At 34.7% G+C, this 26088-nt stretch overlaps 2 protein-coding genes across 8 annotated transcripts in view; one reads left to right on the forward strand and one right to left on the reverse strand.

Annotated features, from left to right (window-relative positions):
* Positions 1–4586: 4586 nt before the first annotated feature.
* Ndufb3 (NADH:ubiquinone oxidoreductase subunit B3) lies at positions 4587–15599 on the reverse strand. 4 transcript variants are annotated; one of them, XM_071618922.1, is made up of 5 exons: positions 15493–15556; positions 12355–12439; positions 10507–10576; positions 9812–9959; positions 4587–4810 (listed from the first exon to the last, which is right to left on the reverse strand). In XM_071618922.1, the coding sequence occupies exons 4-5, from the start codon at positions 9955–9957 to the stop codon at positions 4654–4656; spliced, it is 303 nt and encodes a 100-aa protein (XP_071475023.1). In that variant the 5' UTR covers positions 9958–9959; positions 10507–10576; positions 12355–12439; positions 15493–15556; the 3' UTR covers positions 4587–4653. The 4 variants fall into 4 exon arrangements, with proteins under 4 accessions (XP_071475023.1, XP_027797579.1, XP_071475024.1 ...); XM_027941778.3 differs by lacking the exon at positions 12355–12439 and having other exon boundaries at positions 15493–15599; XM_071618923.1 differs by lacking the exons at positions 12355–12439; positions 15493–15556 and adding an exon at positions 13034–13105.
* Positions 15600–15906: 307 nt separating this feature from the next.
* Positions 15907–26088, forward strand: part of Hycc2 (hyccin PI4KA lipid kinase complex subunit 2) — a 78162-nt gene continuing 67980 nt past the window's right edge. For 2 of the 4 annotated variants that reach the window (XM_071618924.1, XM_071618927.1), the window contains exon 1: positions 15914–16099. The gene's annotated coding sequence lies outside the window, so the exon portion shown is untranslated. Of the gene's footprint in view, positions 16100–16245; positions 16765–26088 lie in introns of those variants that run through there. The other 2 variants (XM_071618925.1, XM_071618926.1) reach the window with 2 other exon arrangements.

The raw sequence follows: 26088 nt of genomic DNA on the forward strand, positions 1-26088 counted from the left end.
TTCAGCAATTAAAGCAGGTGGAACATTTGCAGGGGATACTAAATGCTTTATTTATAATGAAATTTAATAATTTACAAATAGTATAATTGGTAAAAATCTAAAAGCAGAATTTTTTTTTTTAGCCATAGTTTGATTTTAAGAGCATTGTTTGGCCCATTAAGAATTATTATGTGGGCTGGAGTTGTGGCTCAGTGGTAGTCCGCTTGCCTAGCACATGTGAGACACTGGGTTCAATCCCCAGCACCACATAAAAATAAATAAACAAAATAAAGGTATTAAAAAATGACACTTTTTTTTTTTTTTTTAAAGAATTGTTATGGGCTGGGAATGATGTCTTGGATTTGACCCAAGCACCCAAAAAAAAAAAAAAAAAAAAAAAAAAATTCTTTCAGGGTTAAAAGAAAATGAATGAAAACACATTTTTTCCAAATGGAACAAAACCTCTAATTTACATTTTTTTTTTTTTTTTTTAAATACCTTTCAAGCGCTCTACCACTGAGCCACAATCCCGGTACCTGATTTACATCTTAAATGTACACATGTCCTTATTGTGTAATGTGCATTTCCAGAAACGACTTCAGCAAAAACCAAAATTCTTGTCAGTTAGTTTTGTAATTTGTGGATATTTCAAAAGAGTTAGTTCATTTTGTTGCATGTGAGATTAAACAAGAAAATATTCAGACCTTGCAACATAGGATTTTTTTTTTAACTGAAAGCCATGTTTTACATTGCTTATATGTATCAAAAGTAACTCAGACTAATAAATTATATAGCATTAGTAATTTAACCTTTAGATGAGTTAGCATATCAGGAAGTTTATTATATGTACATTAAAAATGTATAATGTAATACTTTGTAAAATATATCTCTACATATAATACATAAAATTTAAATAAAATTCTCCTTTGTAGTTGATTCTGATAGAATCATAAGCAAGTGCATGCAATTTCCATTGGATGTTCTAATCTCCTGAGTTTCTGAAGCTGATTTTCTGGCATAAAACAAAAAAGCTTCCTTTTGTTGTTAAAATTGAAGGCTGGGGTTGTAACTCAGTGGTAGAGCACTTGCCTGTCATGTGTGAAGCACTGGGCTTGATCCTCAGCACCACAGAAAAATAAATAAATAAAATAAAGGTATTGTGTTTATGTACAACTGAAAAAAAAACTTAAAAAAAGTTGATACTGAGGTAAACCAGGACTTACCTGAGGGATTCTACTCACTTGACTTTTAGTACTTTACAATCCTAGAGACTCTGAGGACCAGTGATTATATCAAAATTTGAAACTCATGTTGTCAACTGAGAGGCTAATGTAAAATAACATGTAATTTTTGTTGTTGAACTACGGGAGTTGTACCTCATATTCCACGTTTGAAAAACACTTCAGCTCTCTGTTTTCTGTCATAAGCTGAGTGTTTTCTCTGCTACACCCTTCTGCCATAATGTTCTGTCTCATCTTGGTCCCAGAGCTATGGAGTCAGCCAGCCATGAACTGAATCCCTGAAACCATCTGGAGAAGATGCCCTTTGAGAATCTTATGAACACATGAAAGTGCTCTCTTGGAATGGTGGAGAGCTCCAAAGTACCAGAACATACCTGAAGTTGGGAAAGTTAGGGGTTTCAAATCTATCTGTCAATTTGAACACAAACAACCTCAAAGACATTGAGAAAACCTTTCACTTTAACTTCAATATTTAATTTGATGAATATATCTCAATTCTAAGTAAAGGTAAAACAGTTACCTGTGAAAAAGAAATAGAGTAATTAAAAAAAAACCCAAAACACTTTAAAAATCTGATGAGTTCAAATGCTATTTTTTTAATGACAACTGAATATTGTCTGTAAAATCACAGTAAATCTCAACCTGTAACTTAACATTTTTTGTTGTTACTATTACATGTGTATGTTAAAAATACATAAATACAGAAACTAAAGGTAAGACATAGATTAAATGTATTTTAAAATGCCTTGCTGTTCATGACTCATGATATCATTAATTAACTTATCAGATCAATATACTCTCAGGATGAGGTTCATTGTACTGATTATGGGGTCCAAGTCCATATTTGTCTGTGTGTGTGTGTGTATGTAGGGGGTGATTGACTTTTTCCCCATGACTTGACCATGTCAGCAATGTTGCTGATAAAGAATTGATAGCTCTGCTATTCTCTTGTTTGCCTTTGTTATTGTTTTTGGTTTTTTCCTTTTCAGTGCTGCGAGTCCAAACCAGGGCTTTCTATATGCCAGGCAAGTGCTCACCACTGAGCTACATCTCCAGCCATTGTTTGCTTGTTCTTGCATTACTTGCATTAGTTTCAGTCAGCAATGAAATCTTTTTAAGCCACTTATCTACTTCATGAAGGTTAGTTTTGTTAAAACTAGATTATGAATTCCACAAATTGAACACATAGAGAGTACAGTCTGTACCAATTTGTTGAAAGTCCTTTTGTTCTCTCCTTGGAGCAGAATTCTCACTTCTTCCTCAAGATATCTTGTTTACCTAAATTCTGTGTAACTACTTGGTATCCACCACATGAGAAAAAAGCTCACTTTGAATTTCCATATTAAACATTAATAGCAAAATTTAATTTTCATTTAACATGAATAAAGTGTAAATGGAAGTCTTAAATATTTTATTCTTTCACCCTGATGGATGGTCTTGCACATTCCTTTAGTTATGTGCATCACATTTGGGCAACTCCCATGTTAGAGTCCATGCTCTAATTACTAAAATTTTAAAGAGAAAAATGATGAACATAATCAATGATAGGAAAGAAAAAGAATAGTCAATTTATTTTCACTGGAATACTCTACCTAGCCCCTAATTAAGTGGGTCTTGCCAATCCTCTTTGTTCCTAAAGTAAAATATTTACATTAATATGCAGATTGACAAAAAATCTTGTGATTTTCCTTTTTTTTAAATCCCCCTCCCCATACTGCAATTGAACCCAGGGACTCCCTGTATGCTAGATAAGTATTCTACCACTGAGCTACATCTCCAACACCAAACTTTTTTTTTTTTTGAGCAAGGTTGCAGTGGCATTATCCAATTTCCAAATATCTATAATTTTTCAAATGTTAGTCTAATTTCCTTGTGATCTGAGAATGTGCTTGTTATTTTAATCATCTTAAATTTATCAAGCCTTGTTTTGTGGTCCTACTGTTGGAGTAAATGTTTCATGTGCACTTGAAAAAAATGTGCTCTGCTTTTGTGAAGTTGTATTATATAAATATTATTACATTAAGTGACTTGATAGTGTTTACGTTGTCTGTAGCCTGATTTTTTGTTGTCTGTAGCCTGATTTTTTGTTGTCTGTAGCCTGATTTTTTTAAAAACTTTTTTATTTATTTATTTTTATTAGCTACACATGACATTACAATGATCTTGGCAATGTAGCCTGATTTTTTTTTTTTTTTTTTGTCTACTGTTCTATTAATTACTGAGAAAGGAATATTGAAATCTACAACTATGATTTTTTCTATTTCTTCTTTTAGTTTTTTGTTTTTGCCTTATGTATTGGGGATTGAACCCAGGGATGCTTAAGCTACATCTCCAAGTTCTTTTTTATTTTGAGGCCAAGTCTCACTAAATTGTTGAGATTTTGAATTCATAATCCTCCCGTCTCAATCTCCCAACTCACTGTGATTACAGGTGTATGCCACTGCACCTGACCCACCTTGCTATTTCTGTTGGTCCCGCTGCTTTGCTACTCTTTAAACTCTTTTATCTTTGCACTGAAACTTTTTAATGATTCCATTTTTAATACATTCCACTTACCACTAATAACTTATTAGGGATTCTTCCTCAGTCTCATTTATTTAGAATTGCTCAAGACTATATTTATAAACAAGAAATTGGCAAAGTGGGGGGGTGGGGAATCACCCTGGAATTTTAATTAACTTCATTTTAAAAAAATATAGTTTACTTGTCAATAGACCTTTATTTTATTTATTTATATGTGGTGCTGAGAATCAAACCTAGAGCCTCACACATGCTAGGCAAGTGCTCTACCACTGAGCCATAACTCCAGCCCCAATTAACTTCATTATCCAAGCAAAAAATATTACCCTTCCTTAATAAGCCGAGTTTTAAATCTTAACTTTAATTAGAGATTGAACTAGTTAAAATGAAAAAGGTCAATGATGTGAGGAAGAATGTCTATTGTTAGATTAAAATAGCTAACCTTTTCACAACAAGTGAACAATAAAGCCTAAGACAAGACTAGAAAATACCATAATAAAGAAAGTGAACATCATGCATGGCTATGTCAACCAGAAGTGGGCAGCAAGTATTTTATAGTATAATCTAGGTCTCTCCAAACAACCTGCAGAGCATGATATAGCACCATTTCAAAAACTGTTGGAACATATCCATTTGTTCAGCCAAATATTTGCTGGCTGCCTGCTATATGCAGAATGCATTGCTATTGGTACCTAATGTCCCATGTATTCCAAATGAATTCTGATATGCCCCTAGACATTTCATTTTATTTTTTAAAGAATTACAAAAACAGACTGGTATATGTTTTTCTTACTTTATTAAACCTTACTAGTATTCTTTAAGGGACAAACACATGGACAAGTACGATATAGTGAAGAAATCTTATTTTTATAAGAGAATTAAGGAGTCACTAAGATATTTCCAGATACTATCTTCAGTGATGATTGTTATCTTTTTTCTGGGACTCCAGATAATATTCGGCCCCTACGGCTACCACAAAAGCAGCAAATCCCCATTTAAATCCTTTTAATAATACACCAACAAAGGAAACATTGTGTGCAAAGCCACCCATGTATCTCCAAGCTTCATTGCTAGAAGAAAAAAGATGAAAAAAATATAATCACACACAATTCATAAATACTAAGTAAAATTAATTTTAATTTTTCTAATATACTTAAATGTGACATTATTTGAGAAAAATCTATGTGGATCACAATAGTAATCTTTCTGTGGCATAGGATAGTTAAGAATATATGACCACGTTTTACTTATAAAATATATTTTAAAAAGCCACTTGATGATTTATTTTATAGTCATACTATTCATGCTTCAAATGCATGACTCACTTTGGTTATCCATCACAGACTAGCTGGGTGGCTATACACATACTACTTATTCCAACATCATAGAAAGATCAACTTAGACAATTAGACATTAATTCAGAAGGAGCACAGCTTTTCCCTGTCACAGAAGCTTGAACTTCAGAAGACTGATTTCCTGCTCAGGTAAATCATTCTTCTGAGTATACTGAATAAAGAAGTGAACTGAAGTCAGAGAGGTGTAGGGGGAAAAAATCTCCTTCCACAGATATTATGTCAGTGAAAAATACCACGTTGTGAAGAGCAAAAACCATTTATCTCTAAAACTCTGACTGGTATGGTTTAGATATGAGGTATTCCCCAAAAGTGCAAGTGTGAGACAATGCTAGAATGTTCAGAGGAGAAATGATTAGAGAGGTGTAACTTAATCACTAGATTAATCCTCTAATATGGATTAACTGGATGGTAACTGTAGGCAGGTAGGGTGTGGCTGGAAGAAGCAGGTCACTGGGGCAATGACTTTGGGATTTGTGTTTTGTATCTGGTGAATGGAACTACCTTTCAGATTCCTGGTTGCCATATCTTGAGCTGCTTTCCTTTGCTATGCCCCTCCACTAAGATGTTCTGCCTTACCACAGGCCCAGAGTTATGGTGTCAGCTGACCATGACCTGAACTTCTGCCACTGTGAGCCAAAATAAACTTTTCCTCCTTTAAGTTCTTGTTAGGTCTTTTGGTCACAGTAACAGTACGGATAACTAAAATACTGACTTAATAGAAAATATGGAAACTAATCAAATCAAATTTAAATGTCCAAACCAAAGACGTTAGCAGAAAGTGACAGATTAATATACCTCATGAACACAGATGCAAATATTCTTAACAGAATTTTAGAAAATTGAATCCAACAAGATCCAAAAAGGATAATACATCATGATGAAGTAGAGTTCACCCCACATATGAAAGATTGGTTTTAAGATATATATATAATACACACACACACACACACACACACACACACACATATATATATATATATATATATATATATGAATACATACTATATATAATACACACACACACACACTTTTTTTTTTTGGTACCAGGGATTGAACCCAGGGACAGTTAACCACTGAGCAACATCCTTAGCCTGTTTTATTTTTCATTTTGAGACAGGGTCTTGCTAAGTTGCTCAGGGCCTTGCTAAATTGCTCAGGGCCTTGCTAAATTGCTGAGTCTGGTTTTGTACTTGCAATCCTCCTGCCTCAGCCTCCCAAGCCATTGGGATTACAGGTGAGTCCCAGCAAAACAGTTTTGATATATGAAAATCAAAGTGATTCATCATATAAATGGAATAAAAAAAATTACACGAGCATTTCAATGGATACAGTAAAAAGTATTTGATGAAATTCAAGAATTAAAAAAAACCAAAGGGCTAGGGTTGTGGCTCAGTGGTTCCATCCTCAGCACCACATAAAAATAAATAAGTGAAATACAGGTATCATTTTGTCCAACTACAACTAAAAAACAAACAAACAAACAACAACAACAAAAAACTCCCCAAAAACAAATAATAAAAGCTTGGCATGGTGGCTTGTACCTGTAGTTCCAGCTAATAAGGAGGCTGAGGCAAGAGGTTGGCCTGAGCCCACAAGTTTGGGGCCACCCTGGGAAGTACAGTAAGAAAACGGTTTTTAAATAAAAGAAAAAGAAAGGAAGAAAATAAAAATCTGAGAAACTTTGGGATAGATGAGAAATTCTTATTTTGGTAAATGGCATCTCTGAAAATCCTAAAACCCAGCAAACTTAGTGGTGACAGACTGCTTTCTCTCAGGAAAAAGGCAAAGATGTCTGCTTATATCACTTTAATTAACATCATACCAGTATAGTTAGCTAATGCAATTAAAAAAAATAAAAAGTTAAGAATACTGTCTTCACAGATAAAATGATTATCTCTGAATAAAATTCTAAGGAATCTGTAAAAAAAAAATCACAACTAAAAAGTGACTTTAGCAAGGTAATGAAATACAAAGTCAGTATATAAAAATTAATTATGTTTTTATTTTCTAATAACAAACAATTGGAAATTGAGACTTAAAAAAATATATCATGTAAAATAGCATCAAAATGTGGAGCTGGGTGCGGTGGCACATGCCTGTAATTCCAGAGGCTTGGGAGGCTGAGGCAAGAGGATCGTAAGTTCAAAGCAAGCCTTAACAAACTTGCAAGAGCCTGTCTCAAAATATAAAAAAGGCCTGGAGATGTGGCTCAGTGGTTAAGCGCCCCTGGGTTCAATCCCTGGTGCCAAAATAATAATAATAATAATAATAATAATAATAATAATAATAATTCAGGGTAACCTTAACAAAACATGCAAGACCTGTGTATGAAGCAACAAAATACTGCTAAGAAAATTAAGGAAGATCCAAATTGCCCATGGACTGGAAGATTCAATATTATAAAGACATTATCTTCAATTTGATTTGAATTTGATTTAATATAAATATGAAATAGATTCATATTCTGAATCTATGTCAAAGAGATTCAATGTGATTCCAATTAAAATCCAAGAAGAGCCAGACATGGTGGCACATGTCTGTGATCCTAGCAGCTTAGGTGGCTGAGGAATGAGGACTTTATGTTCAAAGCCAGCCTCAGCAATTTAGAGAGGCCCTAAGCAACTTAGAGAGACCCTGTCTCAAAATAAAATAGAAAAAGGGCTAGGGATTGTCTTGTAGAAGCTGATAATCTCATTCTAAAATTCACAGTTAATGCAAAATACCTGAAATAACTAAACCAATTTAAAAAATGTAGATCTTATAATACCTGATTTGAAGACAGTGTAGTATGGGCATAAGTGCAGACATATTGATCAGGATAACACACTAGAGTCCAGAAATAGGCCACATAAATATGGTAAATTGATTTTGAAAACTTTGTCAATGTAATTCAACCTGGGAAATATGGTCTTTAATAAATGGTGCTGGAAGAACTGAATGCCCATATATAAAAATATCAACTTTCCTTCTTATCTCAAATGATACAAATATTAACTAAAAATGGATCATATACTTAAATTTAAGAAAGAAATTAATTAATTAATAGAAAACTATAAAAGCTCCTAGAAGAAGATTAGGAAAAAATCTTAGGATGCCAAAAGCACAACCCATAAAAGAAAAAAAGAAAGCTAAATTGGGAATTCATTAAAATTTTAAATTCTTTGAAATTTAAAACTTAAGAAAATGAAAAGACAAGTCATACTCTGAGTAGAGATTTAACCACAGAAAATATGTGAATGGCAAATAAGCACAGAAAAAGATCTGTGTGATCATAACTTTTTATAGAGATGAAAATTAAAACCACAAGAAGGTATTATACCATTTTCACTAGAATCACCAAAATTAAAAGACTAATAACAACAATATTGACAGAGATATTAAGCAACTGAAATTCTCATACACTGATGGTGGTAATGAGAAATAATTCAGTCACTTTGGAAAATGGTTTGGCAGTCTTTTATAAAAATAACTGTGAACATAGCTTATTATCCAGAAATCCCAGTTAGGTATTTATCCAAGAGAAATAAAAATATGTGCTCATAAATGCTCACACTTGAATGATTATAGCAACTTTACTCATAATAGCCAAAAGTTCAGAATAAGCCAAATGACCATCAATTGATAATGGTACCAAAATGAGGTATTTCCACAGAATGGATATAAAATAAAAAGGCAATAAAAAAGATTAGATACAATCCACAACATGTGTAAGTGTCAAAATGCATTATGTTAAGTGAAAGAGTCCAGGACAAAAGACTATATACTATATGATATCAATTCTACAAAATTTGAAAAAGATCAAAACTATCCAGACAAAAGCACAACAAGGGTCACCAAGTCACAGGTAGGGTAACACTGACTGCAAAAGAGCATAAGAGCATAAGGACATTTTCTAAATTAACAGAAATATTCTATAGCATGATTTTGGTGGTTACATAACAGCATTTTTGTCAAAACTAATGGAATTATATGATGGGTGAATTTTAAAATGGATGAACTTTAGAGGAATGATATTTCAATAAATCTGGTTTTAAGCTAGGCAAGGTGGTACATGCCTGTAATCCCAGCAACTCAGGTAGTGAAGGCAGGAGGATCACAAGTCTCAGGCCAGCCTGGGCAGATCCTGTCTCAAAAACAGTAAGATGGGAAGGGGATGTAGCTTAGCGGTTGAGTGTTTACATGGCACGCATGACACCTTAAGTTTGATTAGGAGGACTGGGAGTGAGAGGTGGGCACAAAAAATTTTAAAATTTTAATGTAAAAAGTCATATACTGAAAATGAACACACAAAACACTAACTTTTTGGGGGCGGGGGGTATTCTGGGAATTGAATTCAGGGCACTCTACCACTGAACCATATCCCCAGTCCTATTTTGTATTTTATTTAGAGACGGGGTCTCACTGAGTTGTTTAGAGCCTCATTTTTGCTGAGATTGGCTTTGACCAAGTGATCCTCCTGCCTCAGCCTCCCAAGCCGCTGGGATTACAGGCATGCACCACACCTGGCTAGACACTAAATTAAAAAAAAAAAAAAAGTATATATATTTTTAGTTGTAGATAGACACAATACCTTTTATTTTATTTTTATGTGGTTCTGAGGATCAAACCCAGTGCCTTCCACATGTGAGGCAAGCACTCTACTACTGAGCTACAACTCCAGCCCTAGACACTAACTTTTAAAGAGAAGTTCTAATTAAATTACTTAATTCATCTTACCGGCCCCATGGATCCCTGAGCCCTTTTGCAGCCAGCTTCTCCTGGACAGTTTGTAATGGTGTCCCTTCTATCTTCCATTGCCTATAATCTGGAAGTTCTAGTTTTCCATGACCATGTTCATGTCCATGTCCATGTCCAGGGGCCATGTCTACAGAAAATAAGTAACATAATAGAGAAGTACACTTAAATGTTTTTTAAAAGATAAATGCTTGAAAATTCTAAGTTAAAAGAGATTTTAGAAAATTATTTTATTACACTAACTAGTATGTGTTCACAGGAAATACGAATATGAAACAGAAAAATAATCAGTAATTGTACCAGAGAAAACCATTTATTATTTGATTACTTTCTTCATTAGAAAAATAGCAAACATTTACTGAGTCCTATGTGCCAGGTGCACTATGTTTTACATATATTAATTTCATCACTTCTAAAATAACTCTCTGAATTTAAATTAAAAATATCCCCATTTTACAACTGAATGAGTCTCCCAAAGGTTAAGTTATGTCCTTAATAAATTAACTCTAAGACTCTCAGAAGCTAAGTAATATCCTGAAGGTAACAAAAAATAGTAAAAGGTACAACTGGGCTTTAACCCTTGCAGTACTGTTCCTAACTTCTAAGTAATACTGTTTCCCTCTTTTGAGTCCTAATGCATAAATTTGCATGATGAAAGCATAATACTGTTTAGTTACCTTTATTTAGATGATTCTTTTAAAATGTTGTCTTAAGGATTTTGAATACGTATGATCACATGAACTTTTTCTGTAAAAAGTCAGATAATAAATATTTTACGCTTTTGGACAAAAGAGGTAAAATTGAGCAGATTATGTATGTCTATATATGACAAGAAAACAAATTTCCAAAACTTATTGATAAAATCCAAGATATAATAAATAGTAACTGAGTATAATTAAATTTTTTTTGTATAGGTCTACTAATGATAAAAAAGAAATTTCCATTTTGGAGTTCACCATCTTGCTTAGTTAGCGCTCAAAGTTAGAATTCCTTAGTATCAAAGTGATCTCAAAAAACTATTCTTTGCTCATGGGTCTTACAAAAATGAGGTAATGGGCTGAATGTGATTCATAGGCTGAAGTTTACTAAATGAACTGAATAACAGAGACCTTAGGACCCATTTTTCTTTTGTCTTTTTTTTTTTTTTTGTGGTACTAGGGGATTGAATCCAGGGCCTTGCAAATACTAGGCAAGAGTTCTACCACTGAGCCACAACCCCAACCCCTTAAGATCGTTTTTAGTCCATGTTTGCTCCTATAAATAAAATGCCTTTAGTGTTTATATAAATATTTCACTTTTACTAGTGTTATGATTAACTTTTGTGTGTGGGCACGAGTATGTGTGTGTTATGTGCTGTGGACTAAATCCCTAGCTTGTTGCATGCTAGGCAAGAACTCTTGACAGTGACCCATATCTCCAGCTCTACTAGTGTTATTTTTACAGCTAATATAAAAATAAACTTAATCTCAGTTCCCCTTTTCAATTGCTATGAATTCAAATTAAAGGGTATGAATAAATACTGCTATATTATAATTTGTATAAGGCTAGCAGTAGCAATTCTATAGTCACTCTCTCCAGAAATAAAATGAAACCAAATAATTATTACCATTGGCTGTATTTATAACTATGTACATACAGGCTCAATAATAAGACAGGATTTTTTTAAACTGTATTTTAGAAGACAGAACTAATTGTTAGGTAGTGTACATTAAAGACACATTATGTGAAATTCTCATTCCATTAGACAATAATTCCAAGATGAGAAAAGATTGAACATAATAATTTTGACAAATTAACAAACACTTAATATTTATAAACATGTTAAATATCACAAAATATTATGTTGGTTATTTATATATTTAAAGAGAAAAAAATCAATACCCATCAAACACAAGTTAAAACAACATGACTTTGAAACACTTAATCTTATTAATTTCATCACTTCTAAAATAACTCTCTGAATTTAAATTAAAAATATCCCCATTTTACAACTGAATGAGACTCCCAAAGTCTCATGGTGGATTCAATAATATGAAGGAAAGAAAAATTATGGTTTTGGGTTTCAGAATGACTTTTAAGATTCAATACATTGGGCTGGGGATATAGCTCAGTTGGTTGAGTGCTTGCCTTGCATGCACAAGGCCCTGGGTTCAATCCCCAGCACCAAAAGGAAAAAAAAAAAAAAAGATTCAATACATTATTACAAAAGAAAGACACTTAGAAACATTTATTTGGGATGGTAATGTCCTGGCTTCTTCATAACATGTTTTAAAAAATATTTTTTGAAATATTGTTTCATTTCAAAAATGTTTGTATAGATTTCAAGACAAGCCCTTATTTTGGCAACTGTCAATTTTAGAATACTGAGTATCCATGTATTTGGAAAACAATACAAAACAGGGTTAAATTTTGGTATGGGTATTGAATTCAATCTGGGATGAATACCAGGTTGCTCTACCACTGAGCTACATCCCCAATTCTTTTCTATTTTGAGACAGCATCTTGCTAAATTGCTGGGTACTCACTAAATTGCTGAGACTGGCTTTGAACTCCCAATCCTCATGTTTCAGCCTCCCAAATTGCTGGGATTACAGGTGTGCTCTACTGTGTCTGGCATGTTAAAATTTTGATGAAAGAGTTTGGTTTGGAAAATAAAAGTTGAAACATTACCATAGTACAAAGGCTATTTCAAATCTATTATATTACTGCCTCAAAATATTAAGTAATTTAAAAGACAAATCTTAAAAAAAAAAATAGAAGTACATACATTCTTATTTCTCCTATATAAATTTCTTTTAATGAATTCAATGTGCTTTCTCTTATACCTAATTCCAGTATTTCAGAAAGGTTTTATAAGAATTTCCTAAATATAAAGAAGAAAAAGTTGAACAGTGTTTCTAGAAAATCTTTCATTTAAAAAAAATATTTTTATTTCAGAATAGGCACAACTGCTGGACACTGTGGCACATGCCTACAGTAGTGCTATTCAAGAGATACAATGCAATCCACACATTGCATTGTATTTCTTCTTGGGAGGCTAAGTCAGGAGGACTACCAGTTCAAGGCCAGCTTCAGCAATTTACCAAAATTTTAAAAGGGCTAGGAATGTAGCTCAGTAACAGAATGCTCCTGGGTTCAATCCCCATTACTACAACAAAGAAATAAACAAGGGCTGTGGCTGTGGCTCAGTGGTAGAGCACTTACCTAGCATGTGTGAGGCACTGGATTCGATCCTCAGCACCATATAAAAATAAACAAATAAAATAAAGGTATTCTGTCCATCTACAACTACAAAAAAAATTTTTAAAAAGAAAGAAACACAACAAAAAGGCAGAAGAGTCATAACTCAAACAACAATATCCTGATCATTTGAAGGAAGAGTCTGGAATTCTCTTACTTTGCACCATTGATAGCTATAAAAGCACCAGGTAAATCACTTAATCTTTCAGAATTTCAGTTTCTTCATTCAATGGACATGAAACCAACCTTGTAAGATTATGAGAATTGGGGAAAACAGATTGCAATGTGCCTTCTGGGTATGAATATGACCAAGAACAATCATTCTGAAACATTTGTATGACTTAGAAAAGCTGAACAAGTGTTTAAATTTATGAAATTTGGCATATGAACTGAGATGTTTTGTAAACATAAAAGTACACAAATTTAGAAAAGTGTGAAAATATAAAATATTTCAATAACTTAATATTGGTTACATTTGGAAATAATATTTCTAATAATTGAGTTAGATAAAATATACTATTAAAGTTAATTTTGTTTCTTTTTACTTTTAATAAGGCTTTAAAAATTACATGTGTGGATTGCATTGTATTTCTTCAAGCAATGTTTTATAAAAATTTGGGGACTTTTTTTTGGTGCTGGGTATCGAACCTCATGCATGCTAAGGAGAAGTTCTTTCACTGAGCCACACCCCAGTTCCTGTTAGATAAGAATCTTTACAGTCACATAACTGTTTTTTGCTAGCTCTAAACTGTAAGTAATTCCAATCTAGTGACAATAGAAAGGATTATGGTACAATCGCGCTATGGAATATTAAACAACAAAGAGCTACATGCAAAAGTATGAGCAAACTTCACAAATATAATAATGAACAAGGATGAATCAGAAAAAGACACATACATATTGATCCCATTTGTATAAGTTGAAAAGTCTAATTCACTTTTTAGTAATGCATCTTAGACAGAATTAAAGTAAAACAAGTGATTTCTTGCCAAGAGTCAGGATAGTGCTCACCTCTTGGTGGAGGAGAGATAATCACAGAGGCTAATACAAAAAGTGTCTAAGGAAGTGTTTTAGTTTCTTTCTTTGTTTTTTGGTGGTGGGCATTGAACCCAGGGGCATTTAACCATTGAGCCACAACCCTGGCACTTTTTATTTTTTATTTTGAGACAGGATCTCACTTAGTTGCTTTGGGCCTTGATAAGTTGTTGAGGCTCACTTTGAACTTGTGATTTTCCTGCCTCAGCCTTCTAAGCCACTGTGCCCTGCCAAGGCAGTGTTTTCAGCCTCTAAGGAGTTGAGATGTATTTTGTATCTGTTTATGAACTGTCGCCCTATTTAAGGGACATAAACCATTGTGTTCTCCTCATTTCTCATTCCATTTTCCCTTCAAGGACAGAACACCTCTGTTGAGAATGCATATTCTAAATTATTAGCAGTGCTAATCTGAGAGATGGTTATACAAGTATTTGCTTGATTACAACTCTTCAAAATTTACTTTTGTTTTATATAGTCCTATTATGTGAAAATAAAAAGCAAAATTTTCTCGAAAAGGTGAGTTATAAACTGTGCTGAGACTCAACAAGGAATGATTATTTCACTTTCAGAGCTGCTCAAATAAGAACAGCAAGGAAAGCAGCTCAACAAAGAACATGTGATTATGAAAAATGTAAAAAGCTATTTATGTCTTAAGTGAACCTTAATTTTGGTGGAGATCAACCTATAATAAAAGGGTGGCTCCCGCACAGGGAAAGCAAGGGCATATTTTCTTAAGAAGGAAGCAAAAGGGTAATGCTACTCCCACTACATGCAATTTTATAGTTTACCAAAGACTTTCAAATATATATTCCCAATTCTCCCCATTTAAAAAACCGCAATTATCATACTAATGAGAAAATAAAACCAAAAGGATTCTTATCACGTTATTGTCCAATCCGTGTTCCTAAACACATGCAATGGCTGGGATTTTTATATCCTGCTTCCCCCCCCCCCCACACACACACTATAACACTGTACCATAAACATTTGTACCAGAAAAAGCTTACTTAAAAATATACAAGCTGGTGAGGCATACATTACAATTATTTTACATATTTTCGATTTGGGGGCTGTCCCTCTGCCTTTATTCAATCCAAATGTAAACCAAATGTCCACGGGCCGAGAAGGGGGTTGCACCGGGCAAGGGCGGGACAAAGTACCTGGATTTAACAACCAATATAATTCTCACAGTATCCTTCTGCAACCACCTGTCCCTCCTTCAGTTCTAAACTATAGTTCTCTTTGGCTTATTCCTTGGCCTCCTTCCCCTTTGAACTGCCTCCTCTCGTCATCCTTCTCTACTTAGTTTCTCCCAGTCTGCATTTCCTCAGAATAGAGTCTAGCTCTCAATCCTAATATAGAGGTCTCCCACGTACTCCCTAATTTACCTTACAGCAATTTGACCTCTCAGGACACTCAATAGTCAACCGTCCAGCCGGAGCCAACCGGAAACGGAAGTTGTCAAGTACAGTTCCTTACGGTAGGAAAACGGAGGAGAAGTTTAACGTTCCGGTCCTGGTTCAATGATTTCTGGACCAAATAGGGATAATACGAGGGAAATGGGAAGTCAATATTTTGTACACATACGTGCATTCTAAGTATGATTGAGCTAAGAGACATTTCAGAAGAAATAAGGGCGGAAAAGCGATACTTTCCTTGTTTGGAGAGGGACTCCTTAAACACTGCACAGAGGGTAGGGCCGAAGATTGCCCCAGCCAATAAGTGAAGCTGTTGTTGGGAGCGTGGACTCATCCAATGAGAAGGCTGGTTGTTGTGCTGCAGTTGGCAGGCTGCTGCGGGAGGCGGTGGCGATAGGAAGCTGGAGGCAGAGCGGTGACTGGTAGGCGGCGGTGCTGTCTTTGGCGCACGGAAAGTGCTAAATGAGGAGGGCTTTTCTTCTTCTCCGGCTGCGGACCCTATAGAGGGGAAGCTGACGAGGGTGGTCTGGGAAGGCGGTAGCCAGACCGTTGGTGGTTCCGGAACCTCGTAAGCCAGGTAGCCGCTTAGGAGGGTCGTGAGGAGATGGCAGCTGAGGCGGGCGGGGGCTGCGTCCTGTGGGGCGGCCTGGGGGCCTGCTTAGAGCATGGGGGTTGTGGTGGCGTGGTCTGAGAGAGAGAAGAGAGGCTGGAGTAAGACACTGGTAGTGAGAGCTGAAGGAATTCCTTGCACGAAGCCCCAGGCGAGAAAAGGACGCGACGTTACAGACACCTGAGAGAAATCCTAGGGATTTCTTCTTATGGCCATTTGCTGAGGGTAGTGAAGGGGTGCGGAGAAGAAAGCTGTTTACTGGCGGTCAGATCCTGTAAACTCTATTGCTGTGCATTATGTAATCCTTGGCTTGTTATTTATTGTAACAACGAGGTTGACCCTCTTGGAAGAGGAGGTCTTGCAAACCTATTGATAGAACACTTTTCATTGGCTTCAGTGCTTTTTTTTAGCCAGGCAGGCTCTGTAGGCGAAGGGTGATAGCATGAAGGTTAGAGTAGTCACGAAGAGCTTATCCCAAATCTGGACTGGAGAGATACGGCGCAAGTTTGAGATGATTGTGTTCAGATTCGTGTTTTATAGTTCATGAATTTGTTTTGAGGGTCAAGGATGGTAACAAGTACGTTTTTTAATCTTCAGGAAAGTGCAGAGCTTCAAAAAGTCTATTGTAGGAGGTAAGTGCAAATTGGAAGATGACTAGAAAATTAATTGGTAGAACCTCCCCTCCCCACAGATATTGTGGATGTTAGAGATTGTGACAATAGGGTGAAAGTCTGAATGGGGAGGAAGGGTGTCAGTTTTTAAGTAATTTGCTTTGTAAGTCTGAGACTAGTTATGAGTTATTTCTTAGGTTTTAAAAAATAAGCTCTTTGAATCTCTTGGAAGTATATAAAACGTACTTACAAATAAAATTAATCATAAATTATCCTGTTTTTCAAAAGTCTTGTGCTGAAACTCTTGGTTCAATCCCCAATACTGGAAAAATAAAGAGTCTTTATAATTTTAGGTTTACACAATGAAATGTAGGATTAAAATAGAAATTCTAGGCAGTATGTATATAAAAACTTGATTTTGTAGCTCAGTGAAAAGTGATTTTAAAAGACGGGAAAACAATTTTTAATAAAGCTTTAAATATTGGCAAAATGTAAGCTGTTTGAAGTGTTGCCTTTAGAAGATAAGAACAAATTCAGTATTAGCAATTGTATCATTTTACTGAACATGTTTTAGTACTACTGCATGTCAGGAAAACTTTCTAAAATGTGGGTGTTTTTTTTTTTCTGTTAATGTTAACTTATGTTAGTGCATACAGACCTAAATCAAAATTTCATTTGTTTTGCTCAAAATAATATTTGTGAAAGAGAAGTGGAGTGGATCCTTAGAGTTTGTTTTGAAGTGTTGAGAGTACTGAGATTATTTGTCAATGGTTTAATTAAATTTTTAAAATGATTCTTGATGTTTCAGTCTTTTCTGTTTTTGAGTAATGCTGTCTCGGTTACAAAGAAAACAATTTTCTGGGTGAAATTTTGTAGTGATTTGAGTATCTGTGAACAAATTTGCCTTTATTCAGAGTTTTTTGGGGGGGAGGGGGGAGAGAGAGAGAGAGAGAGAGAGAGAGAGAGACTGTGTGTGTGTGTGTGTGTGTGTGTGTGTGTGTGTGTGTGTTTCTTATGTAACCAGCCTACTCACTGTCTTGAAGAACTAATAGCTGATTTTGAATGGCCAGTAGGTGTCATCTTAGAATGCCATAAATTGAACATTGGGAAGGAGATTACCAAGCAGTTTAAGAAACACTTGCCCAATGTTTAATGCCATAACTTCAACACCAAGAAGAAAATTACCAAGTACTTTAAGAACCATTAATTCAATTAGCGTGTAATTGGATAATTATTTATAAATCATGAATGTTCTCTTTCTTCTGAAATATTTCAAAAGTTCTATTGGAGTTATTTATAAGGAATTTGAGCTAGCTACTGTTTGTGGTGCTGGGGATTGCCCAGGGCTTTTTGCATGCTAGGTAAACACTCTGCCAACTGACCTCTCTCTCAAACAGTGTCTGCAAAGAAATATAATTGTTTGCTTTAAAATGGATTTTGACTTTTTTAACCCAGCCCTTAAGGTATCTTGTCATATAATGGGGGTTTAAGATTAGTTGACTATTTTTAGTATACAGTTTTGATATCTTACTTAGTTTATTCTAAAATGATTAAGGTTTTCAGTCCACTGAACTTATATCCTAGAGAAAACAGTGCTACATGATGTAAAATTAAAATGATGAAATATGGGCAGAATTCTTTGAACAAGTTATCAGCAGTTTCCTATTGTTCTTTTAATGCCTGAACGAACAGCAGAATTTTTGTGTTTCATTATCTGTGGTGGCTGTGGTGCCTTCTATTTCTTCTTCTTAAGCTATATCCCCAGCCCTTTTTATTTATTATTTTGAGACAGGTCTTGCTTAGTGGTTCCCACTTTTTGATCCTCTGCCTCAGCCTCCCAAGTAGCTAGAATTACCTGAGTGTGCCACCTCACCAGTCTGTCTGTGGCTTCTTAAGGTCCCAAATTGCTTCCTTTTACATTTTTATCTGGTAGACTACATGCTTTTCTCAGAATAATGAATACCAATGTCTAAGATGTAATGTAGTGGATTCTGGAGGGAGCTGACATAGAAATCTCTGAAGGTGGTGTATACCTGTTGTAAATAGCCTCCCTAGCCTTCTGCTGAGCTCTTGTCACTTTGTAGTTCTATTTCTTATGCTTTGCTTTTGACACAATGTTTAAAAAAAGGACTGCCTAATTTGAGAATTATCCAATTGGGTACAGATAGATAGAAAGGTCTCTCAAAATAATCTAGGAGTTTATAAAAAGGCATACACACAGTTATTATATACACTTCAAAATTTTAGTCATGGGGGAGTATGAAGGAAGTAGATGCATTTTTTGGGAAAAAAAAATCTCTTAATGGTTTGGCTTAGTTATGGCTGCCACTTTAAAAACCATTGATGTAATTCAAGGCTCTGGCACTTGTGGTATGAACCAGTAACAATAGTTTCAGTTTGGGTGAAAGAGCTACCAAATCTACCAATAAGTTTTTAGCTCAACAAATTGTCACCATTTAACAACATAGCAAGGGTAACTTTTCTAGCCAGTGTCTGAAATTGCTAGAAATGAAAATTATGCTGAATGTTTCAGTTTGCCTCAGAAAGTGATCTAGTTCTAGAATTAAAAATGGAAAATAAAGATTGAAAGTTTTCTTGATTAAAAGTCTTTTTAATAGTGCAATGATATGACAAATATACATTAATATTTGCATAAACAGTCACTCACTAATATGTATTAAAACTTGGAATTGCAAATATGTTGACCTTGGTATTGGTTCTAATTTATAAATTTGTAGCTCCTCTTTATGAATTCTGAGTTTTTTGTTTGGGGATCTGGCTTCCATATAGATAAGTATGAGAAAAAAGTAAATAAGAAGAATGAAATTTGGGGGAAATTTAATTTTAAGGTGTGTGACTTTGGTTAATTACAGAGTTATGCTTTCTGTGTTTGAGATACAACTGCCAAAATATTGGTCATAAAATGTGGCAGGTGGCACCAATTTACTAAGTGGTAAACATGGGTTACAGAATACTCATTTTGTTCTATACCTCAAAAAATGTTAGTCAGATTTATTACCTTTGTTATTATGGATAATTGAATCTTTTTTTTTTTTTTTTTTTTTTGGTAGTGCTGGGGATTGAAATGAGGGCCTTGTACATGCAAGGCAAGCACTCTACCAACTGAGCTATGTCCCCAGCCCCAGATAACTGGCTCTTTTTAAAATTATTGCATATTAATTATATAGAATATTGGGTTTCATTGTGTCATATTTGTATATGTGTATAACATTTTTATCATTTCTGTCTCCCCATTACCCGCCCTACACTCCCCTCCCCTGTTCCCTTCTTCTTAGTAATAGTCCCCCTTGTACATCCAAGTCATCCCCCACCCCTAGATTTCACATATGAAAGCAGGCAATACTTGTCTTGAGTATGGCTTATTTTGCTTGAAAATAACAGATGATATGTAGTGCCGTCCATTTTCCTGCAAATGACATAATTTTGTTTCCTTAAGGCTAAATAATACTCCATTGTGTATATATGCCACATTTTCTTTATCGATTCATCTGTTGATATGCACCTAGGCTGACTTCATAACTGGGCTATTGAGAATTGTGCCTTCATAAATATAGGTATGTATATATCTATAGTGTGATACTTGACTAATAATGTTTGATATAGGCTAATATAGCTACTGAGATTTGTCAATTAATTTACATAAATTTCTTTCCTCATATTTTATAAAAACAGGTGAGGGAAGGAGTTGGATCCTGAATAGGAAATTAAACTTATACTTTCACATACTCTTTTATTTTAAAGCTTTCTAATCTGTATTCCTTTGTAGTTCTTTTGAAATGAAAACAATAGTGGAGTTAGAAGAATACACTGTGGACCATTCTATTTTTCTAAAGTGACTGTGGGATTCAAATAGAAAACACAAAGTACTTATAAAATCTAAAATTTTTAACAATTTGAAATATTTTACAGTATTTACTGTTTTATTGTTTGTGGAAAAAACTAGGAAAAATTAATAAAAAAATTAGAATTAAATGTTCCATTGTCAAATCTCTCATTGTATACCTGTCACTCTGTGATCTTATTTATTCACTTAGTATCTAAAACTGATGATTCTTAGGGCTGATAATTCTCAAATATCTATCTGTTTTCCCTATCTATGTCTCTAATCTAGACTTTTTCTTTCCTGTTCTATAATTTAAATACCTGCCAGATGAAGATGATCTGCAGGGCCCTCAAATATGCTATGACTTAAAATGATTCTATTTTCCCTTTTATCATTTTTCTAATGGGCTGAAACTAGAACCTGATGTTATCTTTAATACTTTGTTTATGTACCTCTCATCTGAGCAATACTGGATTTTGTTGCCTCTACCTTCTATTTTTACTTTTTAAATTGATACATAATAATTGTACCTATTTATGGGGTATGATATGATGTTTCAATACATGTGTACATTGTGAAAGATGCAAATCAAGGTAAAATCCTCAAACGTGGTGAGAACATTCAAAACCTTTCTTTTGGAAACACATTGTTATATATAGTCGCTTTATGTGCAATAAAACATGAGAACTTATATTTCCTATATAACCATAAATTAGTACCCATTGAGTAACTTTTCCCCATTCTTCCCTCCTGCTCTCCTCAGCCACTGGTAACCACTGTTGTTTTCACTGTGTCTATGAGATCAATTTTTTTTTGATTCTACATACAAGTGAAATCATGCGTTGTCATTCTGTGACTGGCTTCTTTCACTTAACATAATGTCCTCCAGGTTTATCCATGTTGTCACAAATGACAGGATTTCGTCCTTTTTGTATAACTCAATAATATTCCTTTGTGTTTATATACCACATTTTCTTTATTTATTCATCAGTTGACAAACACTTGGGTTGACTCCATTTCCTTGGCTGTTGTGAATAGTGCTGCAGTAAAGAGAGTGCAAATGTCTCTTCAATATACTGATTTCCTTTCCTTTGAATATATCCCAGTAATGGAATTACTGAATTGCCAACTGATCTTTTATTAAAGACAGTGCAACTTTGTGTTTGTATTCTATAGTATCAGATTATGTAATGTTTTATGCAAGTCTATAGTGTAGGTTACAGATCAGCTTATTTACAATTTTCTTTAACAGCCCTGGGGCTGGGTATGTAGCTCAGTGGTAAAATATTTGGCTAGGATGTGCAAGGCCCTGAGTTTAGTTTCCAGCATCACAAAAAAAGAAAAACAGCCCCAAAACTGACACAATTGCTATATGAATTTATGAAGAATTTTGCTGAGACTTATAAAAAAAATTTAAAAACACAAGTATAGCTGGGTGTGGTGTTAGTACCTGTAATCCCAGTGGTTTGGGAGGCTGAGACAGGAGGATCACAGGTTTAAGGCCAGCCTCAGCAACTCAATGAGGCCCTGTCTCAAAATAAAAAACAAAAAGGTTTGGGGATGTAGCTTAGTGGTAAAACACCCCTGGGTTAAATCTCTAGTAAATCCCCCTCCCCTCAAAGAAAAAAGTAAAATAAAATTTAAAAAAAACCTAAAAACACAAGTACAAAAAATATTGAATGGCAATTCAGGAAAGGCTTGTTCAAAATTTTTATGACATAGAAAAGTCCAAAGAATATGGGGAAAATCATCCTCAACTTCTTGTGTTACAGCAATGTTTCTTGAAAATTTGAAGGTTAGTCTATAGAAGAGTCATTTTAAAAATTTTTTAAACAAGTCTTAAACAGTTTAACATTTTCTATTAAATATTTTAATTTCCCTAACCCCTATTTTTGTATTATTTGTTTTTTACAGTTATAGTTTTGTGAGCCACATTATTTTTCTAGAACATAGCTCTCAAATGTTGGCAAGAAATTGCAGTATAAAATTTGTCATTGTACTAAAGTACTCTAAATGTTCATCCAGCAAAGGCTCTTCATTCATTGTTGCTTCCTACTCTAACCTTTTCATCTCAGTAGAAATAACATTTTATCAGCATTAAGTTGAAGCACAGCTGAGGTATCTCTAGGTGTCTTGATTACAGATTTGTTGTTGATGTCACTTTCTTGACTTATCAGTTAGAAATTATATTTGCTAGAAATGAAAATAAGAAATAACTATTTCTCAAACACGATAGTAGTTATTTCTTTGTCTTATTAAAAAAAAAAAATTGAGAGGTAGGTATTCTAGGGTTGATGAGGCACTCCATAGAGTTGTCAAGGATCCAGGCTCCTTCTTTTCCCTTTACCATTGTTTTGTGGCTTTCCATTCTCAAGATCACCTTATGGTTGCTGGATCTCCAGACAATTATATCCTTGTTCAAGGGAGAAGGAAGGACGGTGGAAGAAAAGTATAGACAAAAAGGGGTATACTCTCATCTTTTAAGAAACCTTTAAAATTCCCCGTGCAGTACTTCCTCTGGTTGCAATGACCAAAATATAGTAATCTGACTACATTTACTTGCAAATAAAGCTCAGAAATGGCTTTTTACTGAGTGTATAGAATACCTGCCAGGGATGGGATATTACACAGGAATGTGTAATCTTTTTCATACTTGCTTCTTATCTTCTCTGACTGTCCAGTTGTTGCTGTTAGACCTTTCATTCAACAGACATGAATTAAGCGCTAACTTATATAGTAGGTCCTGTTATAAGAATTGGAAATGCACAACTAAGGTATATTCTCTGCTCTAGAGAAGTTATAATTTAATAATAAGACTAATAAACTTTTGCACAGATTTCTGAGAACAGAAGGCATTATGTACTGGGAATAGCTACCACTATGACTCTGCCTATCCCTATCAATTTATAAGAGGGTTATGAGGAAAAGTAGGAGTGACCTCTTGGAGGGGCAGTGTTAGTGGAAAACAATCTTTTTTTTTTTGGTTCTCTGAGCAGAAGGGAAAGGGGTTGTTATTCTTCCCTAAACCCATGAGAAAGAGATCTTATAAGATTGACTCTGTGTTTTATGTGCCATTAAAAAGAAACTAGCATTTATTCTAATAGCTGCCCCTATTCTGAAGAACACATGCTGATGGAATAATACTTGATATAAGGGCAAGGCATTCCAGTTGTAAGATGTTCAAGTGATGGATTTTGCATATATTCTCAGATTTTTAGAGTCAACGATGATATTCATCAGGATTCTTCAGAGAAACAGAACCAATAAGGGATTTTATATATAATTATTTTAATTTCTATTATTAGGATTTGGCTGACACAAGTGAGGAGGCTGATCAGTCTAAAGATCTAAAGGGCAAGTTGACAAACTGGAGACCCAGTAGAACCAATAATATAATTCCAGAGTTTGAAGGTCTGAGAACCAGATTTATTAAGAGTTTTCAAGAAATTGAAACCCAGGAATAGCTGATGTTTCTTTTTAAGTCCAAAGGCAGAGAAGTGCTGATGTTCTAGTTCAAAGGCAGTAAGGTAGGAGGAACTCTTGTACTTGGGGGAGGGGTTCAGTCTTTTTCTTCTATTTAGGCTGTTAATTGATTGTGTTAGGCCCACCTGCATTAAGGAGGGCAAACTTAGTCTACAGATTTAATTATTAATCTCATCCAAAAATACCTCCTAGGAACACTCAAAATAATGTTTAACCAAACATTTGGGCATATGAGATTAGAAACATTTTTTATTCAGGGAGAGGCTCTCTAACCAAAGAAATATGAAATGAACTAGTGAGGAGCATAAGTGAGTATTTTGGGGCTTACAGTTTCAGAAGTCTCAGTCCATAGATGTTGATTCCATTCCTCAGGGCTGAGATCTGGCCAAACATCATGGCAAAAGGGTGTGGCAGAGGAAAGCCATACCGGGGGACATTGCTCCAGGAAGGAGAGAGAGAGAGTGAGAGTGAGAGAGACTGAGAGAGAGACTGACTTCCCTTGTCAGGGACAAAATATAAACCCCAAAAGCACATCCCTGATGACCTACCTCCTTCAGCCACACCCCACCTGCCGGCAGTTACTTTTCAGTTAATCCCTGGCAGGGAATTAGTTCACCAATTGGGTTAAGGCTCTCATAACCCAATTATATAATTTCTAAACCTCTTGCATTGTCTGACACAGGAGCTTTTGGGGGACAGCTCTTATCTAAACCATAACATTCCACCCCTGATGCCCAAAAGCTTATGCTCATTTCACAATGCAAGATACATTTTAGTCCAATTTTAAGAGTCTTCATAGTTTCTGTAGTTCCAGGATTTCTGAAGAACACAAGTCCAAAGTCTCTTCTGAGAGTTAAGGCAAATTCTTAGTTTTATTCAGCTTTTCACCACTGTGACCAAAAGACCTGACAAGAACAGTGATCTTTTCATGTCTGCAACAATTATAGTTTGATAATGAAAATATCTGTCGTTTCTATTGGTGACCAAATCAAAGAAAGTACTGTTTTTTTGGTTGTTCTGCATACACTGATAATCTAATCAAATTATAAATATTAGAGATTGATAAGAATGGTGTAATTTGTTCTTATTAAAGTTTATGATTCTATTCATAGATTCCTTACTGGGGAATCTGTGTGTACTACAATGAGAATTTATGAGGGGGAGGGGAAGGATATAGAATTGTCTTTTATGGAAAGGCTTTATAGAGCAAACGACCATTGATCTGAGTGTTAAGAAGAGCAGGGTAGTTAGACTAAAGGATAGTTGAAAATCATTCCAGAAAGGAGAGTAGCTTCAGAAAATGCATAGAGGTGTGAGACAGATTGATATATCATGGAATTGTAGATCAACATTGGTGAGGGAAAGTCTCAATTGAGGCAGGATATAATTTCTCTTACTGATGATAGGACTACTTTGTTCATGTACCTGTTGAACAGTACTGGTTGAAAGGTCTTGTTGCCAGATTGTTAGATCTATTGTTGGATTATTAGATCTTTCTTTTTAAGCATACTGAACAATAAGATGCACTACTTGGAGCTCTGCCTCTCTTTTCTTTTCTTCATCACTTCTATTATATGTAGAGGTGATGCTACTATATAGAACTCTGTGTAAACCAGGAACCAGCCACAATTGTTTTTTCTTCTTCCATTTGATCATAGGGAACTCTACAAGTCCACAGATTGAGAGTCTACATTTAGTAGAAGTAAGTGCCATGGTATCTGGGCCATTAAGCTTATTGGTACTTTTATGGCCTGCTCTAATCTCATAATATAACCATTGTTGTCAGAGTTAGCAGATTATATAATGGTAAGAACCAATCTTCTAATAATGACTTTAAAAATATTTTTTAAAGGGTTTATTCTCATGTAAAATCTGCTGCAGTTATGAGCAGCTGTTCTTCATATGATGGGTCAGCATTGCATCTATATTTGTCTCAGCTTCTTGTTATAACACTGGTAAAGTAAGAACAGGCTGGAGAATTGCACACTAGCAATTAAATGTTTCTACAGATTTTTTTT

Source organism: Marmota flaviventris, chromosome 11 (genome assembly GCF_047511675.1).
Source record: "Marmota flaviventris isolate mMarFla1 chromosome 11, mMarFla1.hap1, whole genome shotgun sequence".
Classification (NCBI taxonomy): Eukaryota; Metazoa; Chordata; class Mammalia; order Rodentia; family Sciuridae; genus Marmota; species Marmota flaviventris.